Source organism: Physella acuta, unplaced genomic scaffold (genome assembly GCF_028476545.2).
Source record: "Physella acuta isolate Inbredline_101_S28 unplaced genomic scaffold, ASM2847654v3 ptg001863l, whole genome shotgun sequence".
In the NCBI taxonomy this organism is placed as follows: domain Eukaryota; kingdom Metazoa; phylum Mollusca; class Gastropoda; family Physidae; genus Physella; species Physella acuta.
In genome coordinates, this window is record NW_026733369.1 from 134,610 (window position 1) to 156,179 (window position 21,570).

At 34.5% G+C, this 21,570-nt stretch overlaps 2 protein-coding genes across 3 annotated transcripts; both read left to right on the forward strand.

The window, feature by feature from the left end:
- The first annotated feature begins 354 nt into the window (after nucleotides 1-354).
- On the forward strand, nucleotides 355-7,140 carry LOC131930869 (secreted protein C-like). The gene is made up of 4 exons (XM_059287531.1): nucleotides 355-495; nucleotides 5,995-6,043; nucleotides 6,362-6,469; nucleotides 6,706-7,140. The coding sequence occupies exons 1-4, from the start codon at nucleotides 431-433 to the stop codon at nucleotides 7,138-7,140; spliced, it is 657 nt and encodes a 218-aa protein (XP_059143514.1). The 5' UTR covers nucleotides 355-430.
- On the forward strand, nucleotides 6,956-21,339 carry LOC131930873 (DNA (cytosine-5)-methyltransferase PliMCI). 2 transcript variants are annotated; one of them, XM_059287537.1, is made up of 25 exons: nucleotides 6,956-7,125; nucleotides 7,577-7,805; nucleotides 7,963-8,044; nucleotides 8,495-8,629; nucleotides 8,812-8,932; nucleotides 9,129-9,238; nucleotides 9,959-10,077; nucleotides 10,478-10,722; nucleotides 11,245-11,426; nucleotides 11,594-11,765; nucleotides 12,076-12,173; nucleotides 12,346-12,547; nucleotides 13,270-13,497; nucleotides 13,947-14,198; nucleotides 15,052-15,207; nucleotides 15,612-15,790; nucleotides 16,265-16,529; nucleotides 16,713-16,836; nucleotides 17,205-17,399; nucleotides 17,604-18,007; nucleotides 18,413-18,533; nucleotides 18,983-19,178; nucleotides 19,560-19,800; nucleotides 20,019-20,135; nucleotides 20,668-21,339. In XM_059287537.1, the coding sequence occupies exons 2-25, from the start codon at nucleotides 7,586-7,588 to the stop codon at nucleotides 20,875-20,877; spliced, it is 4,374 nt and encodes a 1,457-aa protein (XP_059143520.1). In that variant the 5' UTR covers nucleotides 6,956-7,125; nucleotides 7,577-7,585; the 3' UTR covers nucleotides 20,878-21,339. The 2 variants fall into 2 exon arrangements, with proteins under 2 accessions (XP_059143520.1, XP_059143521.1); XM_059287538.1 differs by having other exon boundaries at nucleotides 8,815-8,932.
- The last annotated feature ends 231 nt before the right edge of the window (nucleotides 21,340-21,570 follow it).

Genomic DNA, 21,570 nt, shown 5'->3' on the forward strand with positions numbered 1-21,570 from the left:
ATGAAAGTAATTTACCAAAAGTTATAGGAGCATAGACTAATAGAGATAATTACATGTATTTCCTCCCCTTCCCCTCCCTCCCCCACCTAGGGAGAGTCACTGAATGGGGGAATGCAATTAAATTCATAGTGAATTCACACATTTTAAAATATAATTTAAGTTTAATTAATGGCCTACGTATTTTCATAATTTTAACACCAGAATATCCGTATTATTACTACTATACAGACATAATTATAAAACATTTAACCGAATTTATAATGCGTCACACACTTTATTGCCACTTTTTTACTAGTCTAAAAGGTTAAAGGGATTACTTCCGCTAAAATCGCGGGAAGTTTTGTTGATTAATTCTTTCATTCAATTTGCTGTCACAATCTAAGCTTTGAGTTGGAGTTTTCGTTTTCTAAAAGGTGGTATATTTATTAAAATGCTTAAAACTGAGGACCTTAACCCTGTATTGAATCCTGTCATAGATGCCGACTGTGCTGAAAAGTGAGTTTGTCTTATTATTAAATTAAATAACAATAACAACTGGGCGCCTAGATCGTTTTTTTTTTTAAACTTTCCTCCAGTCCAGATCTAGTCTAGTCTAGAATAAGATCTAGATCTAGGTCTAAAATCTAGATCTTTAGATCTACAACAGCTAGATCTAGAATAGATTCTTCTTGAGTTCTTGATCTAGACTTCTAGACTAATGAAGACTCGGTAAAACTCGTTTTAGCGTATTTTATTCACCGCTTGACGTTCACCTCCAGTTGAGCGTATTTTATTATAAATAAACACAACCGAAACGGTAATCTATCGTTTTGGGTACGTAAAATCGCCCGCGGCTATTAATGTACGAAAATGTTACCACATTGTCAAGGCTTTAATAGAAGTATATTAGGCCGCCTCATTGCTTAGATAGCGGCTGGATTGACCTCTGACCCTGAAACGTCACGCGTCGTTTTCTGACGGTTTTTACGTTTATTTTAGGGTCCAATCCACGACATATGAAAAAACTGTTAATCTCGCAAATTCTTATCATTATTTTAACACAAGATGCTAATAAAATGGATAATATGCCTTAGAATGCCAGAAAAAATCGCTAGAATTGTAGTTGTAAATAATGAGAGGATTTCTAGTGGAGCACTCTCCGTATAAACTGAACCGCGGCCAAAAACGACCGTATAACGGGGAAAACGGCCCGTATAACAGTAGATTAATATATAATTGAGATATTTACCATGTATATTTACAGTATTATGGATGATTTTTACCAAAAATCCAATTACCCCGTAAGTAACCATGCGACAATTTCTCTCTGCTATTTTTAGTAACGTTGCATCATTGTTACGCTAGTTGCCAGACAGAAACAACTAGATCTAGTTTTTTGCGGAATGAACTGTTAAGTCTAGTATTTTAATTATAATTCAATTGTAGCATGTGCGGAAAAAGTAAAATTATGGACATTATTATTGTATTAGTAATTTTATTAGTATATTGATTTTTTTTTCACTGTGGGCAGACAGTTGCTGCATTCGTGACCGGTGGTTAACCTCGTCAGCGCTGCGTGGCCTATTCGTTTATATAATTAGTGAAGCTCGTTCAGTGGCCTTTTTCAGAGCTAGGCCTAATTACGGGCGATTTTTAGACTTATTGATCGGCCGTTAGCCTTTTTCAATTTTCATTGCTGCGTATTTTAAAAAATGCTCGTTCAGCGGCCTTTTTTTTTTGGCGCTAAATAATCTGTTTATGGGCATTTTAAGCGTTTATTTATTTTATTTTTTAAGCTAGATGTAGATCTAGTTAAAAAAATAATCTAGCATGCCTGATATGAGAACTTTAAAAAAAAAAAAAAATTACCGAACTTTTAAAAAAATGATCAGAAGTAGGAAAGTAGGTCTGTTTTTCAATTTGCTTGAAGAAGGGGGGGGAGAGAAGTGAAGACACCGACCATCTCGTGTACACGTGTTCATTCTATGACGTGTACTATAGGCCTGCTGAAGTCACGGTGACCCCGCGACCGTGGTGGGATTTTTCATCAATAGGATAGTAAACGCAAGCAAGCAATCACGCGAGTGACGATGTTTGGAGATTTTATTTTAAAAAAAAATCACATACGTCATGTTTTCAAGATGAAAAAAAAATGTAATGTAAAAAAAAAAAAAGACACTAATACCATGTATGAACCTCAGCTGCCACACTGTTGACTCAATATAATGTGAATTGAGTGTAAAATAAAATGTATTTGTATTTATAAACTATAATATCATTTTAAGCATATTTATTATTTAAAATTAGAATTTGAAATAAAAATATTTATTATGGTCATTTGATTTATGCAGGTGTTCATTATTGCATAAAATGGTATGAATAACATGTAGATTAGAATTTAATAAATAATAAAATAACTAGATCTAGTTTTATTATCAAATCAACCAGTTACTTTTTGTTATTTTCCGGTGAGTAAATTACCTAAGCTGACGCAATTACCATGGCGGGAATTAAAAGCTCGTGTACACAGGTCGACGACGTCATGTTATGCCGGTCGAGGACCAGGAACGCTGTTTTGTCATTCATTTTCCATTTTTGATTAATTTTCAAATTCTCTCTTTTCTCGTCAACCGAGTAAGCTAGATATTTAAATGTGGTGTCAAATGTTCTCTTAAGGGGTAAGGAAGTTAATGGTGTATTTAAAATAACAGAATATTTTATTTAAAAAAATCCATAATTCAACCTAAAGTATATTGTCATATGTTTGTGTCAAATATTATAGATAAATGAATAATAAACCTAAATCAATGGCTAAATGTGACGATATAGGCCAGAAATTAACTTTAAACAGCAGTGTCTGAGAGCAAGATTTGCTATATAAGCAGCAGCCATTTGTAAAATAGAGTGGCTTCCCCCTGAATCTGGCGCTAAAAGCTTATAAAAATAAAACTTAAACAAGATGGCTGCTATAGTAAATGAGCATGGTTGCATCTGTTGGAAACATCGCTAGTCTTCATTTATTACGGAAAAGTTTTAATTCAATTGTTTAAAAACAGGTACATAAATGAAGCAAGGAAACATTTTTGTATTTTAAAAAACATAAATCCTCCTCAAAATGTGAAATAATTATTAAAATTTAAGGATTCACCTGGTTTTCACATTACAAGTCGCGGGCGATTTTACGTACCCAAAACGATAGATTACCACCGAAACACACAAAAACGTTAGGAAAACACAGATCTACTTATTTTTTTTTATGAATGCGATTTTTTTATTAGAAAAGGTAAAAAAACATAAAAAAGCATCAGAACTGTTCCAATTAAATATCGTGTGATCGTCAGCGGGAGAAAAATCCTTACACAGGCGCAGGTTCACCGTGAGTTCACATTGACTTTAATTATCAGCATACGTCATAGCTCGGGCAATAGCTGTTTGAAATTGTGTTGGCCTCAGTTTTGGGGTCATTAGAAGTTCATTCATGTTTATTTAGGCCTATAGTATCATGGCTGGGAGATACTTGTAACAATACAAACTTAACCGCCTTGCAATTGTGAGTTACGTTTACGTACTTCACCCATTGCCATGAAAATTCTGACACACGAACATTGCACACTCAATATTCTAAATTTGGATTTTTCTCAAGTTTTAACAAAAGTAATTATCAAAATTTCAAAGTCAGTCTCTTTGTTTTTTTTATTCATTTGTTAAAACAAAAATACAATACAAATAAATAAATAGTGTTTTCTTGATGTTTGGTGTGTTTCGGTTGTTATAATAAAATACGCTCAACTGGAGGTAAACAAGCAGCGGAGAAATAAAATACGCTAAAATGGAGTTTTACCTGAAGACTCTACTTAAGTAGTTGGTATAGGCCTGCATCCCTAGAGTCACAGTTGAGTAGGCCGTTCGATTCAACGCTTCTGGGTTTGTCATTTTTGTGGCATCTCACGGCTCAGGCGCTTATTAAATTGGCGACCAGTTTCGCTTTCACTAAACGGTGGAGGGATGAAACTATTGATTATGATGCCATCGTTAATTTTAGAAAACGGAACTATCCGTTTCTATTTCAGTCTGTTATTTAATATTTAAGAATTCCCAGATGTACTTTTGACCTAATTTCTTTGTTTGTCTCGCAAGCGGCGCGTAAGTGAAAATAGCTCTATGTATTCTTGTCTTTTAAATCAAATAACTCTGAAATATCACTTGTCCTTGTAAACCAGCTTATGTTCCTCATAAACTTTAAAGTACTAATTTAACACATATTGGGCCTACAGTTAACTGGTAATAATTTATGGGCGGTAAGAGATAAGGTCCGTACAAATAATAATGCGATTTTATTATAATCTTTTTTGGTGAACACGAGGCGTGGGAAATGTGTTCCGCGCAAGAATCCAATCATTTGGCTAGATTTATGACTGTTTTTTATGTCACACCTAAAAATAGAATGTTTACGCGTTTCAGGTTTTGTAACTTGGTATACTTACCCTTTATCAATTTTAAAAGCATAGCATGCTGATTGTGAGCAAATATAGTCATAAAACACAGAAATATAAAGTTACAATGTGATGTCAATCAGATGTGTCACACCCGGGTCACACCCCCTCAAGAAAACACGTGATTATTAAGCTGTTTATCTCACTTTAGAACAGTAATTAAAATTAATTGTCAAATTTTTATTACTTATTGGGTAAGATTAAGCACATGTTTAATAAAAAAAAAGAAGAAAAAAAGTAAATTTTGTTTTACTGAAGGTCACAGGTCAAATACTTTTTCCTTCAGTCAAGTTCAGTGGAGGGTGCCACAGGCTGGCCTGACTTTGTGGAATTTTTTCAGTAATAATGACAGAAAGTTAAAATATGCCACATTGGCTTAGTTTACTAGTGTGCTAGCTATTATTGATAGATTTTTAAATTAAAAAATCATTATGAAATTTTCATCAAAATGCCTACAGTCGAGTGTACTGTTCCATAGATAGTGTCAGCTGCTAACCAAATGCCCAATTAAATGCTGCATCTTCCTCATTTTGGTTGATGTCACGTCACCTAATCTAGATCTATATACAGCACTTTTGGAGCTGAAATATGCCAAAAGAGCCCCTCTGTTCTCTTTGTAGTTTGCAATTTTAACATGTTTTCAAAATGGGCCAGAAAAAGAATTTATTTTTAAAAAAAGACCATTTTGACATGTTTAAATGCGTAAGCAGCACATGTCAAACCATGAGAGTACATATAGATCAACGATCCCAGTCATGCATGAGGAGTGATTTTGATACGTTTTGCTGAACTAAATAGGCTCTTTCTGTCGATATTTTTTTAGTTTACCCTTTGTATCCTTAGTAGAACAAGCCCCTCAATTAACCAGCTGGTTTGTTACATAGAGTTAAATATAAACTCATAACAATGATATAAACAATCTAATTTAAATAGGTCAGGCCATATACCATAGATCCAAATATCACTCGTTATAGTCTGCACCATGACAACACAGTGCTCGATCTTCATAAATATTTGATTGCCTTGTTCTTTCAGGGGAAAAACTATCCCCTCGTGCCACGTCATTCTAGGTCAATACCACGGTGAATTTTTTTTCCTGTTCTTCAAACCACATTTCTTTAAAATTTACTAATTCCCATTAAAAGTTTACTCAATTCAAGAAGGGGGGAGGGTGGTGTTTAAACAGTAAAGCTGTTTCTTTAATAGTAAAATGTATCATTTAAAATTTAAACTACCATAGCATCATACAGGGTGTTTGTAATTAGCTTATTAATAATTTCTAAAGATAATATAATTGATAATCTGATAATTTGTCAGGTCATAATCAATTAGTCCTGTCGCTAAGTTGGTAGTTGCTTATAACAACAGCACAGTTCACAGTCTTTATTCATCTTTAGTTTTTTTAATAAAGAACTTAGAATGCCAACAGACAAGATTTTTGCTCCTTCAGTTATGTTTCAACTTTATACTTTTACTTTAGTTCTGATTATTTTGTTGCTAATTTACACAATTTTTCTCTCAGGTTGAGTTTAATAGAGCAAGAATTTAAGGAAGGAGACATCACTTTGAAGGTGAATATTGTAGAATTTACTTCTTCAAATGAGTAACTTTTAAGCCAGATGACAAAGAAAATAATATGTAATATTTTTTAACTTAAAGTTTTTCGTAATTGCTCCAGGGTATCTTAGATACACAAGACAATATTTAAACTAGTTCTTTGCTACGGGAGCTAGGGTTGGTACTTACTCTATTTTACCCACTTTGCCTTTTATGGCTGTATCTGTAGTATAATTTGTATCTGGATGAGTGTTGCTGCTATGTTTTTAAAGCTGTTGTAAACCTTCCTATTGATTTGTTAAAGTTAATAAAGTCCATACATTTTTCAACAGGGTTACTGGAAAAAAAAATGCAGCCTATTGGATAATTTTTTACCAGATGCTATTAAAAGACAAATGGAAGATCTTGCCAAGGAGTTGAAAGAAGCTGATATTACAGAAGTAATTTTTATAGTTTGTTTCTTCTGATTGGTTTTACGGATTAGAAAATATCTGTATTTTAGCACCCTCTAGTAAACCTAGTTTAAGATTTTTTTTTATATACCTGTTAACAACTATAAGAAAGTACATAAACTAGAACCTCGTAGAATTTTGTTGTCAGACAATTAAATAATTTTATATTTGTCATAATCTTTAAAAAGTTAAGTACAAAAAGCAAAACTATACTTTGTCAACAGAAAGGCTACTACAAAAAACTGGAAGAAATTATTGAAGGATTTCTCAAGAACACACTGAACAAATGCAATGGCACAAATGGTCACTGTGATGTGCTGAGCGACACTGCGTCATTAAAGCCTGCTGGAACAGCTGGTAGCGCCTTACTAAATGGGTCATCTGGCAGCAAGGCTCTGTCGCCAAGTGGGTCATCTAGTGGCTGCTCAAAAACTAGGTCATCTGACAGCTCCTCACAAAGTGGGTCATCTGGCGGCAAGGCTCTGTCACCAAGTGGGTCATCTAGTGGCTGCTCAAAAACTAGGTCATCTGACAGCTCCTCACAAAGTGGGTCATCTGTCAGCAAGACGCTGTCTCAGTTTGCATTTAACCCAAAACCTGAAACAGACAGTGCACAAAAAATAGCAGCTGAAGAGACTACAGAGGTACAGTTAAAATAGTGAACTTTTTAACACTTAGTAATCTGTTTAAGCACATAGTAAACTACTAAACACATAGTAAACTATTTAAAAGTGATAACACTTAACTGGTTGGCTAGTTATACCTCCAATTTTTACTTTCTCATATATATCATATGAGGAAATATTGTAATTGCTCAAAATTTTTTTACAAATCTGGTCGTTTTACACCTCCCTGAGTCGGAAAATCATAGTTTAGCAATTTTGTGTGGGTAACTTGAGTACCGTTACAGCTAGGTTGATGAAATTTCATATATACGTATTATATCAAATTTGTAGTTCTGTATCAACTTTTCACCTATCTCTGATAACCAGAAGTGGAACTAATTCCAACACACAATCATCCAATTATATATTAGACTCTAGAGCTATAATGGAGCCATCAAACATAACTTGAACAAACTTTTATTCTACACAGGTAAAACCAATGGATGAATCTCCAATGCAAGAAACAAATGAGAAAGAAAATAACAATGAAGTAACTAAACTAGTCAAGGACGCAGAGGAAAGTATTACATGTCAAGACGATGAAGATTCACCTCCGTCTAAAAAACCCAAGAGTGCAAGGCTTTCAAATGGAAACTCTACTAGAAGGGGAAGACCTTCAAAAGAGGGGACATCACCAGTGTCTGTTAAAGAAGAGAAACGTGAGTAGTTATAAAGAGTAATGGCAGATTAGTACATTGTTAAAGTTACACCTTATTTAAAAGAAATAGTTTTAGAATACAAATTATTTTTATATTACTTTTTTTTGCTACCCAGAAAGTCTTGTAAATCAAACCTGTCATATTTAAACTTGTTTAGCACCTTCAAGATCCTCCAGGCGCCTTAGCAACAAAAAAGTTCCAGAAAATCAACCATCCATTCTTGCAATGTTCGGCTCCAAGTATGTAATACAATTTTGTTTAAAACTGCTTTATGTTAAACATCACTGTTACACTCTGCTTTCTAATTATTTTTGGCTCGTTTGAGGCCAGGTGTAACATTAATAAAGAACACAATCCACAAAGTGAATTTGTAATATTGAAGTATAATTTTCAACTACAAGAAGAAACATTGACATTGAATAGCTACACTGAGTTGACCCTACACCACACTGCCTACACTCCCTCGTTCACACACTTGTTTACCATGCTCACACACACTTCCAAGGGGAGGCCACTCACACACACAATCTCTCTGTGTCTACACACTTTTGTACAGACATCTCCATAATCACTAATTGTCAATACATATATGTAATAATAGGCATATGTTGAAATAAAAGTAAAACAGCATTTTTAGAATATTTGTGAAATTTTCAACTGCGATTATATTTTTTACTTTACATCCGCAGGTCAAAGCCTGAAAAGAAAGCTGATGATGACCAAAATAAATCTGATGAGGAAGTTGATGAAGTGGATGGAGACACTGCAAATAGCCCTAAGAGAATAAAACTTTTAGAGGAAAATGACAAAAACAAAAAAGAAAGGTAACAATTAAAGATATTTGACCAACAAAAACTACTTCCCACTAGTCTTGTTTCTAGATATGAAATGAAATAAATTTTCAATGTTTATCATCGCCATGTAAAATTAAATCATAAACTTGATAAAAGTCATCATTATAATAATAGCAAACATCATTTGTACAATGATCTCCAAATGATTTCAGCAGAAGTGTAAGAAAGGTGGATATAGTTCCTCTCAAACCTGCTCCCCTGCAGTGTAATGAATGTCTAAAATATCTGGATGACCCTGAATTAAAGCTTTTTCCTGGTGACCCTGACGAAGCGGTAAGTATTTGTATGTTAATGAAAAATTGGATTGAAACAAAAATGAGTACTTTTTGATTGAAAAAATAATTTTGCCTAAAATTTTGATTGTAAGATTTTTTAAAAATTCATCATTTTTACTGTGAAAGTGAAATAAACACAGATTTTTTTTTTCCATTTACACTTTCTGTTGACATTTCTTTCCTTCTGAATTCAGGTTGAAGAGTTGATAGCACTAACTGATCCAAAGTTGTCACTGTATACTGGAAATGAAGATTACGACAAGATGACAGATGACAGGCCTCAGCATAAGATCACCAACTTTAGGTAGCTTTAACTTGTCCTACTGGCTCACCAAATTTTAAAAGTTTGTAACTTTAGGGGTTTTAAATCATGCTTTATACAAAGTAAAGTTAAAAATATTAATATAGACTAACTTCTTCTTCTTCTTCGTTCTTAATTATTAGTGTTGGAGGGGATCGAGATTTATCTGCCAGTGGGTTTGAACTCGAGACTTTGTTCGAATTTATCAACCATGAGCTTTTTGCCGACTCGACCACGCCTCCAACACAATTAAGCGTTACGTGTCAACTGGTTATGCGCCATTGAGGCCATTGACTCCGATTTCAGCCTGCTTTTCTTTTTGGATTTGCTTCCATAGCCTTTGTCCAACCAAGAACAAACTACAAGGCAGCAGATGTTTAATTTTGGAGTTGTCTCTCCTAGAAGAGTGGCTGTACCCAGCTAACGAGCCTCATCTGCCCGAGGGTTCGAACTCGAGACTTTTCGGTTTAGCAACCATGAGCTTTACCGACTCGACCACGCCGACCCCTTATAGGCTAACAATTTAAAACTTTATCTCAATCAGTTCAAGACAAGTTTTATTATATATATTTGTCAATATTGATTTTCTAGCTATATAAAGTTTCAAATGCAACAGTTGCATTTTGCGCTAAATAATTGTATTCCCTCTAACCCTACAGCCTTTCGGTTTCATCTTATGTTAGATTTTAAAAGCATTTCAAATTTAAAAACTTTTGCTTTCAGCGTCTACGACAAGAACACACACTTGTGTGCGTTCGATACCGGCTTGATTGAGAGGAATAAATACCTGTTTTTTAGTGGAGTACTCAAGCCAATTTTTGAAGAGGATGCTAGCCCAGAAGGTAACATGCTTATATGTAATGTATTTTAGCTCCAGTATATTTGTGGCTACTTATAATGTATTTAAGCTCCAGTATTAACTTATAATGTATACATGTTTTAATATTTAGGTCCTAGTAAGTTATTCCTGGTGAAATCTGTTCATTATTCAGCTGAAATGTTATATTAAATTTAGTAGAGTAAGAGCTAAAAGATTTAATACACTTGTTAAAACTAAACAATGCAACAATAAAATATGCCTTAATATTTAAAAATTAGTTTTCAAGGTGATAAATCTTTGTGTAAATGAGAAATAGATGTTGAGTATTTAGTAGTTGTTACCGCAAGCTTTTTCTACATAGATTTTTATCGACCAATTATATCCTGTACGTTTTGATATTTTATTTTATCTTTGATCCTCAGGTGGTGTGCCGTGTAGGAACATGGGTCCCATCAATGAGTGGTTTGTCTCAGGCTTTGATGGTGGAGAGAACGCTCTGATTGGATTCTCTACAGCATTTGGAGAGTACATCCTGATGCAGCCCAGCGAGGCGTATGCCCCATTTATTGAACAAATGAAGGTCAAAGTTCATATGTCAAAAACAGTGATTGAGTTTTTGATGAACAACCAAGAGGCTTCATACGAGGATTTACTTAACAAAATTCAGGTTAGCTGTTCTATCCATTTTGTGACAATTTGTTTAACATGAACATTTTGACATTCTGTTCAACCTTAACCTTTATGTAGTGTGAACATGATTATCCCCTATTGGTTGATTGTATTGGAACTAAAAAAAAACTGTTCCATTTAATTACTTAACTTAAATATATTTCATTATACGTGCATTAAGTCAAATTTTCCAAGGCTCAAATTTAGAATGTATGTATAATCAGCATGCAGTCATTCAGGTGATTACTAGCCTAGTGTTAAGGATTAAAATGGTCTGGCCAGGATTTTGAAATCTATTTTTTTTACTTTTAAGTACGTCAACAGAAGAGTGTATAATAGTCAACCTGTGTTCCAGGAATTATTTCATCTTTACTAATAAACTTACATCAATGTAAAAAAGAATCTCGCAATGTTTAAAATTAAACTTTCCACTTTTCTCTGTATTTAGACCACAGTCCCCCCCTGCAGACTTAAGGTTTTTTCTGTATACAATTAAACTTTCACTTTTCTCTGTATTTAGACCACAGTCCCCCCTGCAGGCTTGAAGAGTTTCTCTGAAGATTCCCTGCTCCGCCACGCCCAGTTTGTTGTGGACCAGGTTCAGAGTTTTGATGATGCTGCGGATGAAGAGGATTTCCTCTTGATTACAACACCCTGTATGAGGGCTCTTATAAAACTTGCTGGTGTCACCCTGGGCAAAAGGTCAGCCTCAAGTTCAGTTTCAAATTGAAAACTTATGGATTGATAGCCTTAAATATTGAAACTAATATTATATGGTTGCTTACCAGTTTATTTAACACAATTTGTAAGTGTTGCTAAATAGACAGCTTTATGTGATTTTTGTACAATTAAAATATATCTTATCACAGGAGACAACTAAGAAAAGATGTTGGAAAAGTAAAAGCTAAGAAAGAGAAACCTACACATTCAAAAGCCACAGTGACACCTTTAGTTCGAGGAATATTTGATTCTATATTCCAAGGGCAGATAACAGATGAGGAAGCAGCCAAATCTAAGCGCCAGCGGTGTGGCATTTGTGAAGTAAGTTTTTATGGGAAAAACCTTTTCATTTTTTAAAGCTTTTATTTGGAGTTTCAAGATTTAAGTGAATTTTAAGTGATTATATATTCAACTGATTTTGTTTCAAATGTTAGTTGATCTAATATTTCAATGATTGTATGTATTCTGTTTTTTTTTTAATTTAGGTTTAACTGACTTTGTGGTTTTAACTAATCATCTGTAGGTTAAACTGATTTTGAAATGTCTGTAGGTTAAACTAATTTTGAAATGTCTGTAGGTTAAACTGATATTGAAATGTCTGTAGGTTAAACTGATTTTGAAATGTCTGTAGGTCTGTCAACAATCTGACTGTGGGAAATGTGTGGCCTGTAAAGACATGACCAAATTTGGAGGAACTGGTCGAGCAAAACAAGCTTGTAAAGAGAGAAGGTAAAAAGATTTTATTTTTCTAGAAGTGAAAACTCTTAATCAACACAATGAGAGTAAAGTTCTTCCTTCCTTTTTCTCATTCTCAAGCTCTCTGTTTAGCTCCTATTGTTACATCTTATAACCTGTCACAAAGAATGACTTGGGCTTTGACTCAGTATTTGTGTGTGCTCAGATGCCCAAATATGGCAATCAAGTCAGCAGAAGAGGATGACATTGAGGAAGAAGCTGAAAATGAGACACTAGAAGAAAAAGCAGCAGCAGTTATCAAGCACAAGGCAGCTAAAAACTCCAAGACCAAGGTCTCATGGGTGGGCAGTGCTGTCTGTGAAGAAGGGAAGAAGTTCTACTCTAAGGCTAGAATAAATGATTTTGAAGTGAGTTTTTTTTCTTTTTTTTCACTTTTTCTTCACTTTTTCATATTAACTTGTGACCAGATATTCTCATCATGGGATATGGGGGAGGGGGGGGGAGAAGAAGAGACATTTATAAGGTTTGATGGTAGCATACAAATTATTATTTTATATTCAGTTGAACACAGAGAAGAATTCATGCAACATATGGGAAAATAGTTTGAGTAAAACGAATATCTTTTTTTTTGTGTCTGTTGAAGCTATTGTGTTATGGATCATAAAAATATTTGCTGAAAGTAAGATCCAAAAGTCACAGGATTAAGGGTTAGATTAGGGCTAGATTTTAGTTTATCATTCCATACCAAGCCAACTTATATTCTCTTAAATAATTGAATAGCCAAATCTAAAACTGTTACATAGAATGTATAAAACATTTCAACTGCAACATTGCTGAAATTAGTCTTGACACTTTAGAGCTTAAGAAATTATTTAAAAAATTTTTATGCATTTTGTCATCATTTATTTCTCTGCCTAGACCATTATTTTCTGGATCTAAAAAATTTATGCATATTATCATTTATTTCTCTGCCTAGACCAATGTTTCTGAATCTAAAAAATGTATGCATATTATCGTCATATATTTCTCTGCCTAGACCAATGTTTCTGGATCTAAAAATGTTTGATGCATATTATCATTTATTTCTCTGTCTAGACCAATGTTTCTGAATCTGTTTTTTAATCTCCAGATCACAGCAGGTGACTTTGTGTCCATATCACCAGCTGACCCAGCACAGCCGTACTACATCGCTAAGATACAGTATCTGTTTGAGGACAGCTCTGGCAAGCAGGCGCATGTCCACTGGTACTACAGGGGCTGTGAGACTGTGCTGGGGGAGGCCTCGGACCCCCTCGAGCTCTTTATGGTTGATGAATGCGATGATAATGAATTGATTACTGTACATGATAAAGTTACGGTAAGTTACTGATCTGTTTTGTAATATTGTGTTTATAACAATTCTTTGAAATCTTTTTCTATGGTAGATCACTAAGCTTGCTTTTAAGAGTTAAATATAGATATTTAAATGAAATAGTTCAAACCTTTTAAACCTGAATAAAAAGTGAAAGATAAAATGAAATAAATGATAATATAATATAATGAATTTGTATAATGGCTTTTTTAAATGCTAAAAATAGTCCTTACTATTAATATCTTGGTAGTCTTGAGTAAAGCAGTTTGTTCCTAGGGCCACTCCTGATATTTGTTTGGTTATCACAATGTCCTGCCTTCTTTACTAAATTATCTTTCAGATCTGAATGAATTTGAAAATCTTGAATGTGAAAATATTAGACTAGAGAGGTTATATATCACATTACCAATCATCACATTAAGTACAGTTATTCTTTTTTTTTTTTTACGTTATAGGTAATTTACAAGACGATCCCTGATGACTGGAGTATGAAAGGTGGAATTGAAAACCCTGACGAAGATAATGTTATCAAAGAGGATGATGGGAAGACATTTTTCTATCAAAAGTTTTATGACCCAGAGCTGGGTCGGTTTGAAGACCCTCCAAGTGTAGAGAAAAACTGTAGCACTGAGAATTTCTGCGTCAGCTGCCGCAGAGCAGAAGAGAAGAGGGCGCTGATGGACACAAGTCTGCTTGAGCAGGTTGAGGTCAGTTGGTGCTTGTATATTTTCTATGCTCCTGGTACTTTGGTCAACATTTAGCGAACTTGCCACTAATCTTAAGCTTTTTTATCACTTCACTAACTCTAATCATAGCTGAAGTACCTTCTCAGACCTGAAGGCAAATCAGGAAGTAGTTTATTTTTTATTTTGACTTTATCAGATGAAGGGAATGTGTAGCCAGTACTATGCCCAGCCATGTTTTTACCCTGTCTGCTTAGTTACCTACATTTGGTGGACTCTTGACATTTTTATACAGCTGGCATAAAAAAACCACATTCATGATTTTTGGGCTAACATGACCATAGGCTCAAGCCTAACCCTTGACCCCCTTCCTCCCAACAACTATACCAACAAGAAGAAACCTCCATGATACGTTTTGAATTGGCCATCTGAGGTTTTACAAGATCTGTAATATTATTGGGGAAAACGTTAACCAATACCTTTGCAAATACTTTGTTTCTCCTTGGTCTTTTTGTTAGCTCCATTTTCTCAATAGTAAAATTCCCTTTTTGAACTTGATGGTCCATGGGGCAAGTGAAGCAGCGTTTTTGTGTTTCTGTGACCTATATGAAGGGATAATGTCAGCACTATGACCAGCCGCTTTTACTTTCCCTAACATGAGTTGGGTACCCATCAGAGCTGGGTGGACTCAGAGATGTTCTAGTGACTTGAACCTCAGATTTGAACTTGAGAGTTTTGGGTCAGCAGTCTAGCACTCTACTGCTAGGCTTTGCCATCCCACATTTTCCCAATATCTTTCCTTTATGTTTCTCCTTGGTCTCTGCTCCATTTCCCTTACGACATGTTCCAGCTCTCTCAATGTTGAACATTTTCTCAGGTGGAGAATGCAGCAACAGGTCACTTATACTACAACAAGCTGCGGCTAGATGGTCAGGTGTATCAGGTCGGAGACTGTTGCTACCTGGACCCTGAAGCTTACGGCTTCCAGATCAAACATCCCAAGATGGCAGCCAAGCAACCCAAGTCAAAAAATGTAAATATCTCAAGTTTGCTACACTGGTTTGAGGTGTGCTCCATTACAGGTGGAGACTGAATACAAAATTGTATTAGTTTTTTTACATAGATCAGCGCAGGACTCAAAAGCCATTAGTACTATAAAAAATTTCAGTGAAGTGTTCCACACATACCATAACTTAGAAGTTAGATATAAAAATTTATGGGAAATTACTGTGGTGATTTAACATTACTTACACTATCAGTGACATCCTATGGTTTATTATTCTGACTTAACCTTTGAGTTAGAGGTCAAGTGCTTAACCACTGACAAATTCTGTGTTTTTTAAATTGTTAGTAGTGACTAGTTTTCATAAGTTGCTACCTAACATGTAAATATTTAAATGCAACCTTTGACCTTTGCATTACCTAAATGATCTACAGATTGATGAGGATATATACCCAGAGGCCTACAGGAAATCTGAGTATGTCAAGGGTTCCAATGACCAATGTCCAGAGCCATTCCGTGTTGCCAGAATCATTCAAATTTCAGCCCGGAAGAGTGCAGGGAAACAAACACCAAACTTGAAGGAAATCAAGTTGAAAGTCAATAAATTTTACAGGTTAGCATTTCTAATCACACAGTGCATTGCTAATTTTTTTAACTTGTTCTAAAGAACATGATCCCATTTCAAGCTTTCCCAGTAAAGTTATCTATAATCTTTTCAATTTAATTCATTATAAATAATTTTAAGTATTAAAATAGGAAAATTTTCATATTATGTAGCTAGTAAGGTAGACCCATTGTTTGGGAGATATTTATATTACAAGTAGATCTAGTAGGGTTAATGTGTGCATTTCTAGCTTGGTGATTACATTTAATTTTTTTTTTGTACTTAATTATATAAAGGCTTGTTTAAAAAACATTTTTTATTAATTTAAAAAAAATGCTGTTAACTCATATTTAAAAAAAAAATAAACTGGGAACAATTTTTTTGAAAACTTCTTTCTTAGTTTCTGATGACTGTAAAATTTAATGTGTTACTCCTGTTGATGATGTTCTGTAAAGCTATTGTGGAAAAATTTGTTTTTATTAGAATAGAGAACACACATAAAGGGCAGCAAGCGGTGTACCACATGGACTTGAATAAACTGTACTGGAGTGAGGAGCAGGCTAGTGTAGACAGCTCCGTGGTCTGTGGCAAGTGTACGGTCATGTACCAAGACAACCTGCAGGAGTCTGTCGACTCTTATTTTATGGCTGCGCCTGACAGGTTTTATTTTAACGAGGCTTACAACGCAGATACGCGGGAGTTTGAGGAGCCGCCTGCAAAAGTGAGACTGATGGGAAGCAAAGGAAAGGTAACTTCAATGTTCTTGTTTAAACCAGTAAAATAAAGAAGTGAATGTTTTCAATGCCTAAATATGAAATTTTAATTTTAGTAAGCTGATCAGAAAATATAACTTTATTTTGTTAATACAAATTTTAATGTTTATAGGAAGTGATGATTGCTTGCTGTTCTAATGCTTGGTCTTATGTATTAGGGAAAAGGGAAAGGAAAGGGGAAAGGGAAATCAAGTATGAAGGAAGAAACACAGGTTGATAATGTAGAAGAAATTTTTGACATGTACAGACTCCGTACGTTGGATGTTTTTGCTGGTTGTGGAGGTAAGCTTACTTTTAGACTTGATTTTATTTTAAAGTAAATTGTTGATTATCAACTGTAAGTTGATTTATGTATTACTTTTACGGCTGAATTTTATGTTAAGTAAATTGTTGACTATCAACTTATAGTTGATTTATTTATTACTAACTAATAACTGTATTGAGATCATTTTTAGTTTGAAAGAGAACTAAAATGTTTTATCCATGTAAGTTTTAAGTAATTAGAATTATGAAAACTTATCAATCCAGTGTTTTAAGATGATTAGTACCTAGGTATAGGCAAACAAAACAGGCCAAGGATTATTGTTGTCTAAAGTGCATTAGTTAAATTTTGGTGCATTTTGGTGCTAATTTTAGACATTGTTGACTAGGGTTGTCTGAGGGCTTCCACCAAGCCGGCATGGCAGAAAGTCTTTGGGCTATAGAGAAAGAGCAGCCCGCTGCCCAAGCTTTCCGCCTCAACAACCCCAAATGTACAGTGTTCACTGACGACTGTAACCTCCTACTCCAGAGAGTTATGCAAGGGGACAAAACTGATGAACTGGGACAAAAATTACCTCAAAAGGGTGAGTTGAACAACCACTAATGTCAATACAATTTATTTCAAATATTTTATTTTACTTTTATTTTTTTATTTTAAATCCATTCATCAGCGAGTAAACTGCTGCATTGAGGATCAGACACATTTCATTCATTGAAGTTTATGCTTGTTTATAATTAATGTTCCGTTATTTAGTCATCTATTCAATGAATGCTGTAATATTTTGTAGGTGATGTTGAGTTGCTATGCGGAGGCCCACCATGCCAGGGCTTTAGTGGCATGAACAGATTCAACTCCAGGGAGTATTCCAAGTTCAAGAACTCACTGATTGCCTCCTACCTCAGCTACTGCGACTACTACAGACCCAGATTTTTCCTGCTGGAAAATGTGCGCAACTTTGTTTCATACAAGCGCAGTATGGTGCTGAAGCTGACGCTGCGCAGCTTGTTGCGTATGGGTTATCAGTGTACTTTTGGAGTCCTTCAGGCAGGGAGCTATGGCGTGGCACAGACCAGGAGGAGGGCTATTATTTTAGCAGCCGCCCCTGGGGAAAAGCTACCTCTCTACCCAGAGCCTATGCACATCTTCGCACCTCGAGCTATGCAGCTGTCAGTTATGGTGGACGACAAGAAAGTAAATCACTTTTTTTTTTAAGTTACACAAACATTTTTTTTTTTTTCCTCAAACTTATTAAAATGTATTTAAATTTTGTACAGGAGAAATTCTATAGTAATAAAGTAAATATTCTATATCATGTTTCTAAAAATTTTATGAAGGATCTTAGCAGATGCCTAAGAAAGAATTTGGTATTAAAATTGTATTGCTGTTGCTAATGTCCTCCTTACATAAACACCCCCCCCCCCCCCCCATATTCTTAAAATCCAGTTGAAGCAATACACTTTTTTTAACACAAAGATGAAGTTTTTGTTGATTTTAGTTTAATTTGCTGCCATAGTAATTTAAACAACAATATGAATGTGTATGACAGGAAGATTTTTCTAAATGTTTAATTAAAGTGTGAAATTCTTTATCCTATAGTTTTATTCAAACATCAAGAACATGACCTCAACACCATACAGAACAATAACAGTACGAGACGCCATGTCCGATTTACCTGAAATTAAGAACGGTGCCAAAACAGAAGAAATTTCTTACAAAGGTAAACTGACTTAAATTATGGGTGAATTGGTGTATTTTGGGTTCATCAGGAGCAAATTTTCTCAAGATTTTGATAACAAAGTTAGCACACTGGATTGCATGTTTTTTTTTTAATGATTATACCACATTAAATTTATATACCCATAAATTCATATACATAAAGAACTCTCTACATCTTTGCAGTGAGCTGAATCTATGGCAAATAGTTGCACAATGACACTCGTATACAAATCCAGTTCTTTATGTTATTTTACTTTGTTGTTTTCTCTTTACTTTGGCTTGGTTTCAATTTTTGTGGAGCTTAAACATGTGATGGATGTATTGTTTTTTAGTACTTCAGAATTTCCTTAAAATTAATGGAAGCAAATAATTTTGTGAGGATGTCTACAATGTTTTATTCAAAAAAGAAAATCAAAAGTTGAATTAATTTTTTTAAAAATTCTGCCGTAGGTGATGCCCAAACCCACTTCCAGCGTCTGATCCGAGGCAGCCAGCACCAGACTGTGCTGAGAGATCACATCTGTAAGGAGATGAGCCCGCTGGTGGCAGCTCGGATGATGAATATCCCCCTGACCCCTGGCTCTGACTGGAGGGATCTGCCTAACCTTGAACTTCGGCTTTCTGATGGCAACAAGGCTAAAAAATTGTAAGAATTCTATCATTTTCTACTTTGTTCTTAATCTCGAGGGAATTCCCACCATCATACTTAAGTATAACTTATATATCCAACTTGTTGACTTTGACTTCAACCTGCTTTTGTATCTGGATGTGCTTTCATACCTTTTATCCATCCAAGAACAATCTGCAAGGCAGCAGTTGTTTGATTTTGGAGTTTTCTCTCCTGGATGGGTTGTTTTCCCCAGTTAACGAGCCACATCTACACTGTGTTGGTCCAAACTCTGGACTTCTGGAGTTAACTATCATGCCTCCGCACGATCATAGCATGTTTAATATTTAACAACTAATGTTATTTTTAAAATAGTTCATGTTTTTTCAAGTATTTTATTTTAAAATTAATAACTTGCAGACTTTACACACACCCTGACAAGCGCAACGGCAAAGGATCAAATGGTCAGCGTAGAGGCGTGTGCAGCTGTGCAGCAGGAGGTGCATGTGACCCCCTTGACCGCCAGTTCAACACGTTGATACCCTGGTGTCTCCCCCACACAGGGAACAGGCACAACCACTGGGCTGGGTTGTATGGCCGGCTGGATTGGGACGGCTTCTTCAGTACGACAGTGACCAACCCAGAACCCATGGGGAAGCAGGTTGGCTTTCTTTTCATCTCGTTTATAAACTGTCTTTAATTATTTTTAAAAAAAATTACAACTTAAAAAAATTGTAAAAAAAAATTTTTTTTGAGAAAGAAAATAAAATATTTTAGTTTATGTTAAATAAATAAATGATAATTTAAGTTTTTTTTCTGTATGGTAAATAAATATTTTTTGTAAAGAAAATAAGATGCTAGTTTTTTAAATATTTTCAGGGTCGAGTTCTTCACCCAGAGCAGCATCGTGTTGTCAGTGTTAGAGAGTGTGCCAGGTCTCAAGGGTTCCCTGACTCGTACAGATTCTTTGGCAACATTTTGGACAAACACAGACAGGTACAGTAAAACTAATAAAAATCTGACCAGGTTTAATACATTCTACGAACCATTTCTCTACTTCATGAGGCTACATTACTTGGCTTTAAGTTTTTGCCACTTTTGGTCAAGTCATATTTTGTTTACATATAACATAGTGTGGAGGTGAGAGAATCAATACTGAAATTATTAATGCAGGAAACATTGGCCAGGACAATGTCAGACATGAGTGGCAAAAATGTAAAGACAAGTAATGTAACCATCTCATGAGATCATAGAAGTAGGGAAATAATAGTCTATAGAATATATTAAAGTTAAGTTGGACCAACCCTAATTCATACCCTAACAGTGATCCCTTTTGGGAAAATAAATTGTTTTGATGCATTATTTTTTAGAATTTTAATAATACTGATACTTAGGATGTATTGCATTTGATTAAATAAACCTTACTAAAATAAGTGTCATTTTACCCACCATAATTATTTTATTGGCATTAATTACAATATTCAAAACTTTATCCAAGTTGATATATTTTAATTTGTTACCTCCCTAGATTGGCAATGCTGTGCCTCCACCAATGGGAAGAGCAATTGGCTTAGAAATAAAGAAAAGTCTGGTCTGGAAGCAGAAACAAGATGGTGGAAAAAGGAAGTTAACCAATGGAAATGTCACAGAGAACTTGACAGAGGTAGATGATAAAACCAGCAGTAAAAAAACAGAAATGGAAGCTGAAATTAAACCAGGAGGATCCTCAAGTTCCTAATATTGTTTAGTATTAATCTAAAGTTTATAAGATAGTTATATTGTTAAGCTGTATCTAAGTTCAATTGATCTAGGTAGATTCGCACAACCTGGTGATACTGATAGCCTGAAAACTTTCCCAGTTTTTTTCAAACTGTGATGTTTTTATTTGATTTGAAAATCTTTACATCTATTTACAGTTTTACATGTTTTTATCTCTTAGAGAAGGTGGTTTAGAGAGGAAAATAATGCAATGCAAATTTAGCTTGTTTTAAAAAAAACTTCAGTAAAATTATTTTCAAGATGTTTATAATGTAAATAATAAAGATGTTTTGAACTGAAATTTTTATCAAAATTGTGTACATTTTAAGCACTCATTTATGTCTTATTTACATGTTCTTGTTAAAGTTTATCTTTTATGGCAAATTAAAATTTATGTGTAAATATACAATGTTCATGTATAAACATTTTTATTGATTATGTATTTGTGTATACAAACTGCTATCATGAAAGCATTTTTAATAAATAAAAAAAAATTGACATGCAAATTTGTTTTTAAGTCTCAATTGCTGGACTTGTGTCAATCTTTACAGGAAAGCGAGTTATTTGTGATGCAAACTCTACCGTTAACATTTTTATAATACCATTTTGACCTCACTGTTGCACCTTTGCAAATTTAAATATTTCAAGAAAAATCACACTTTTTAAATTAATC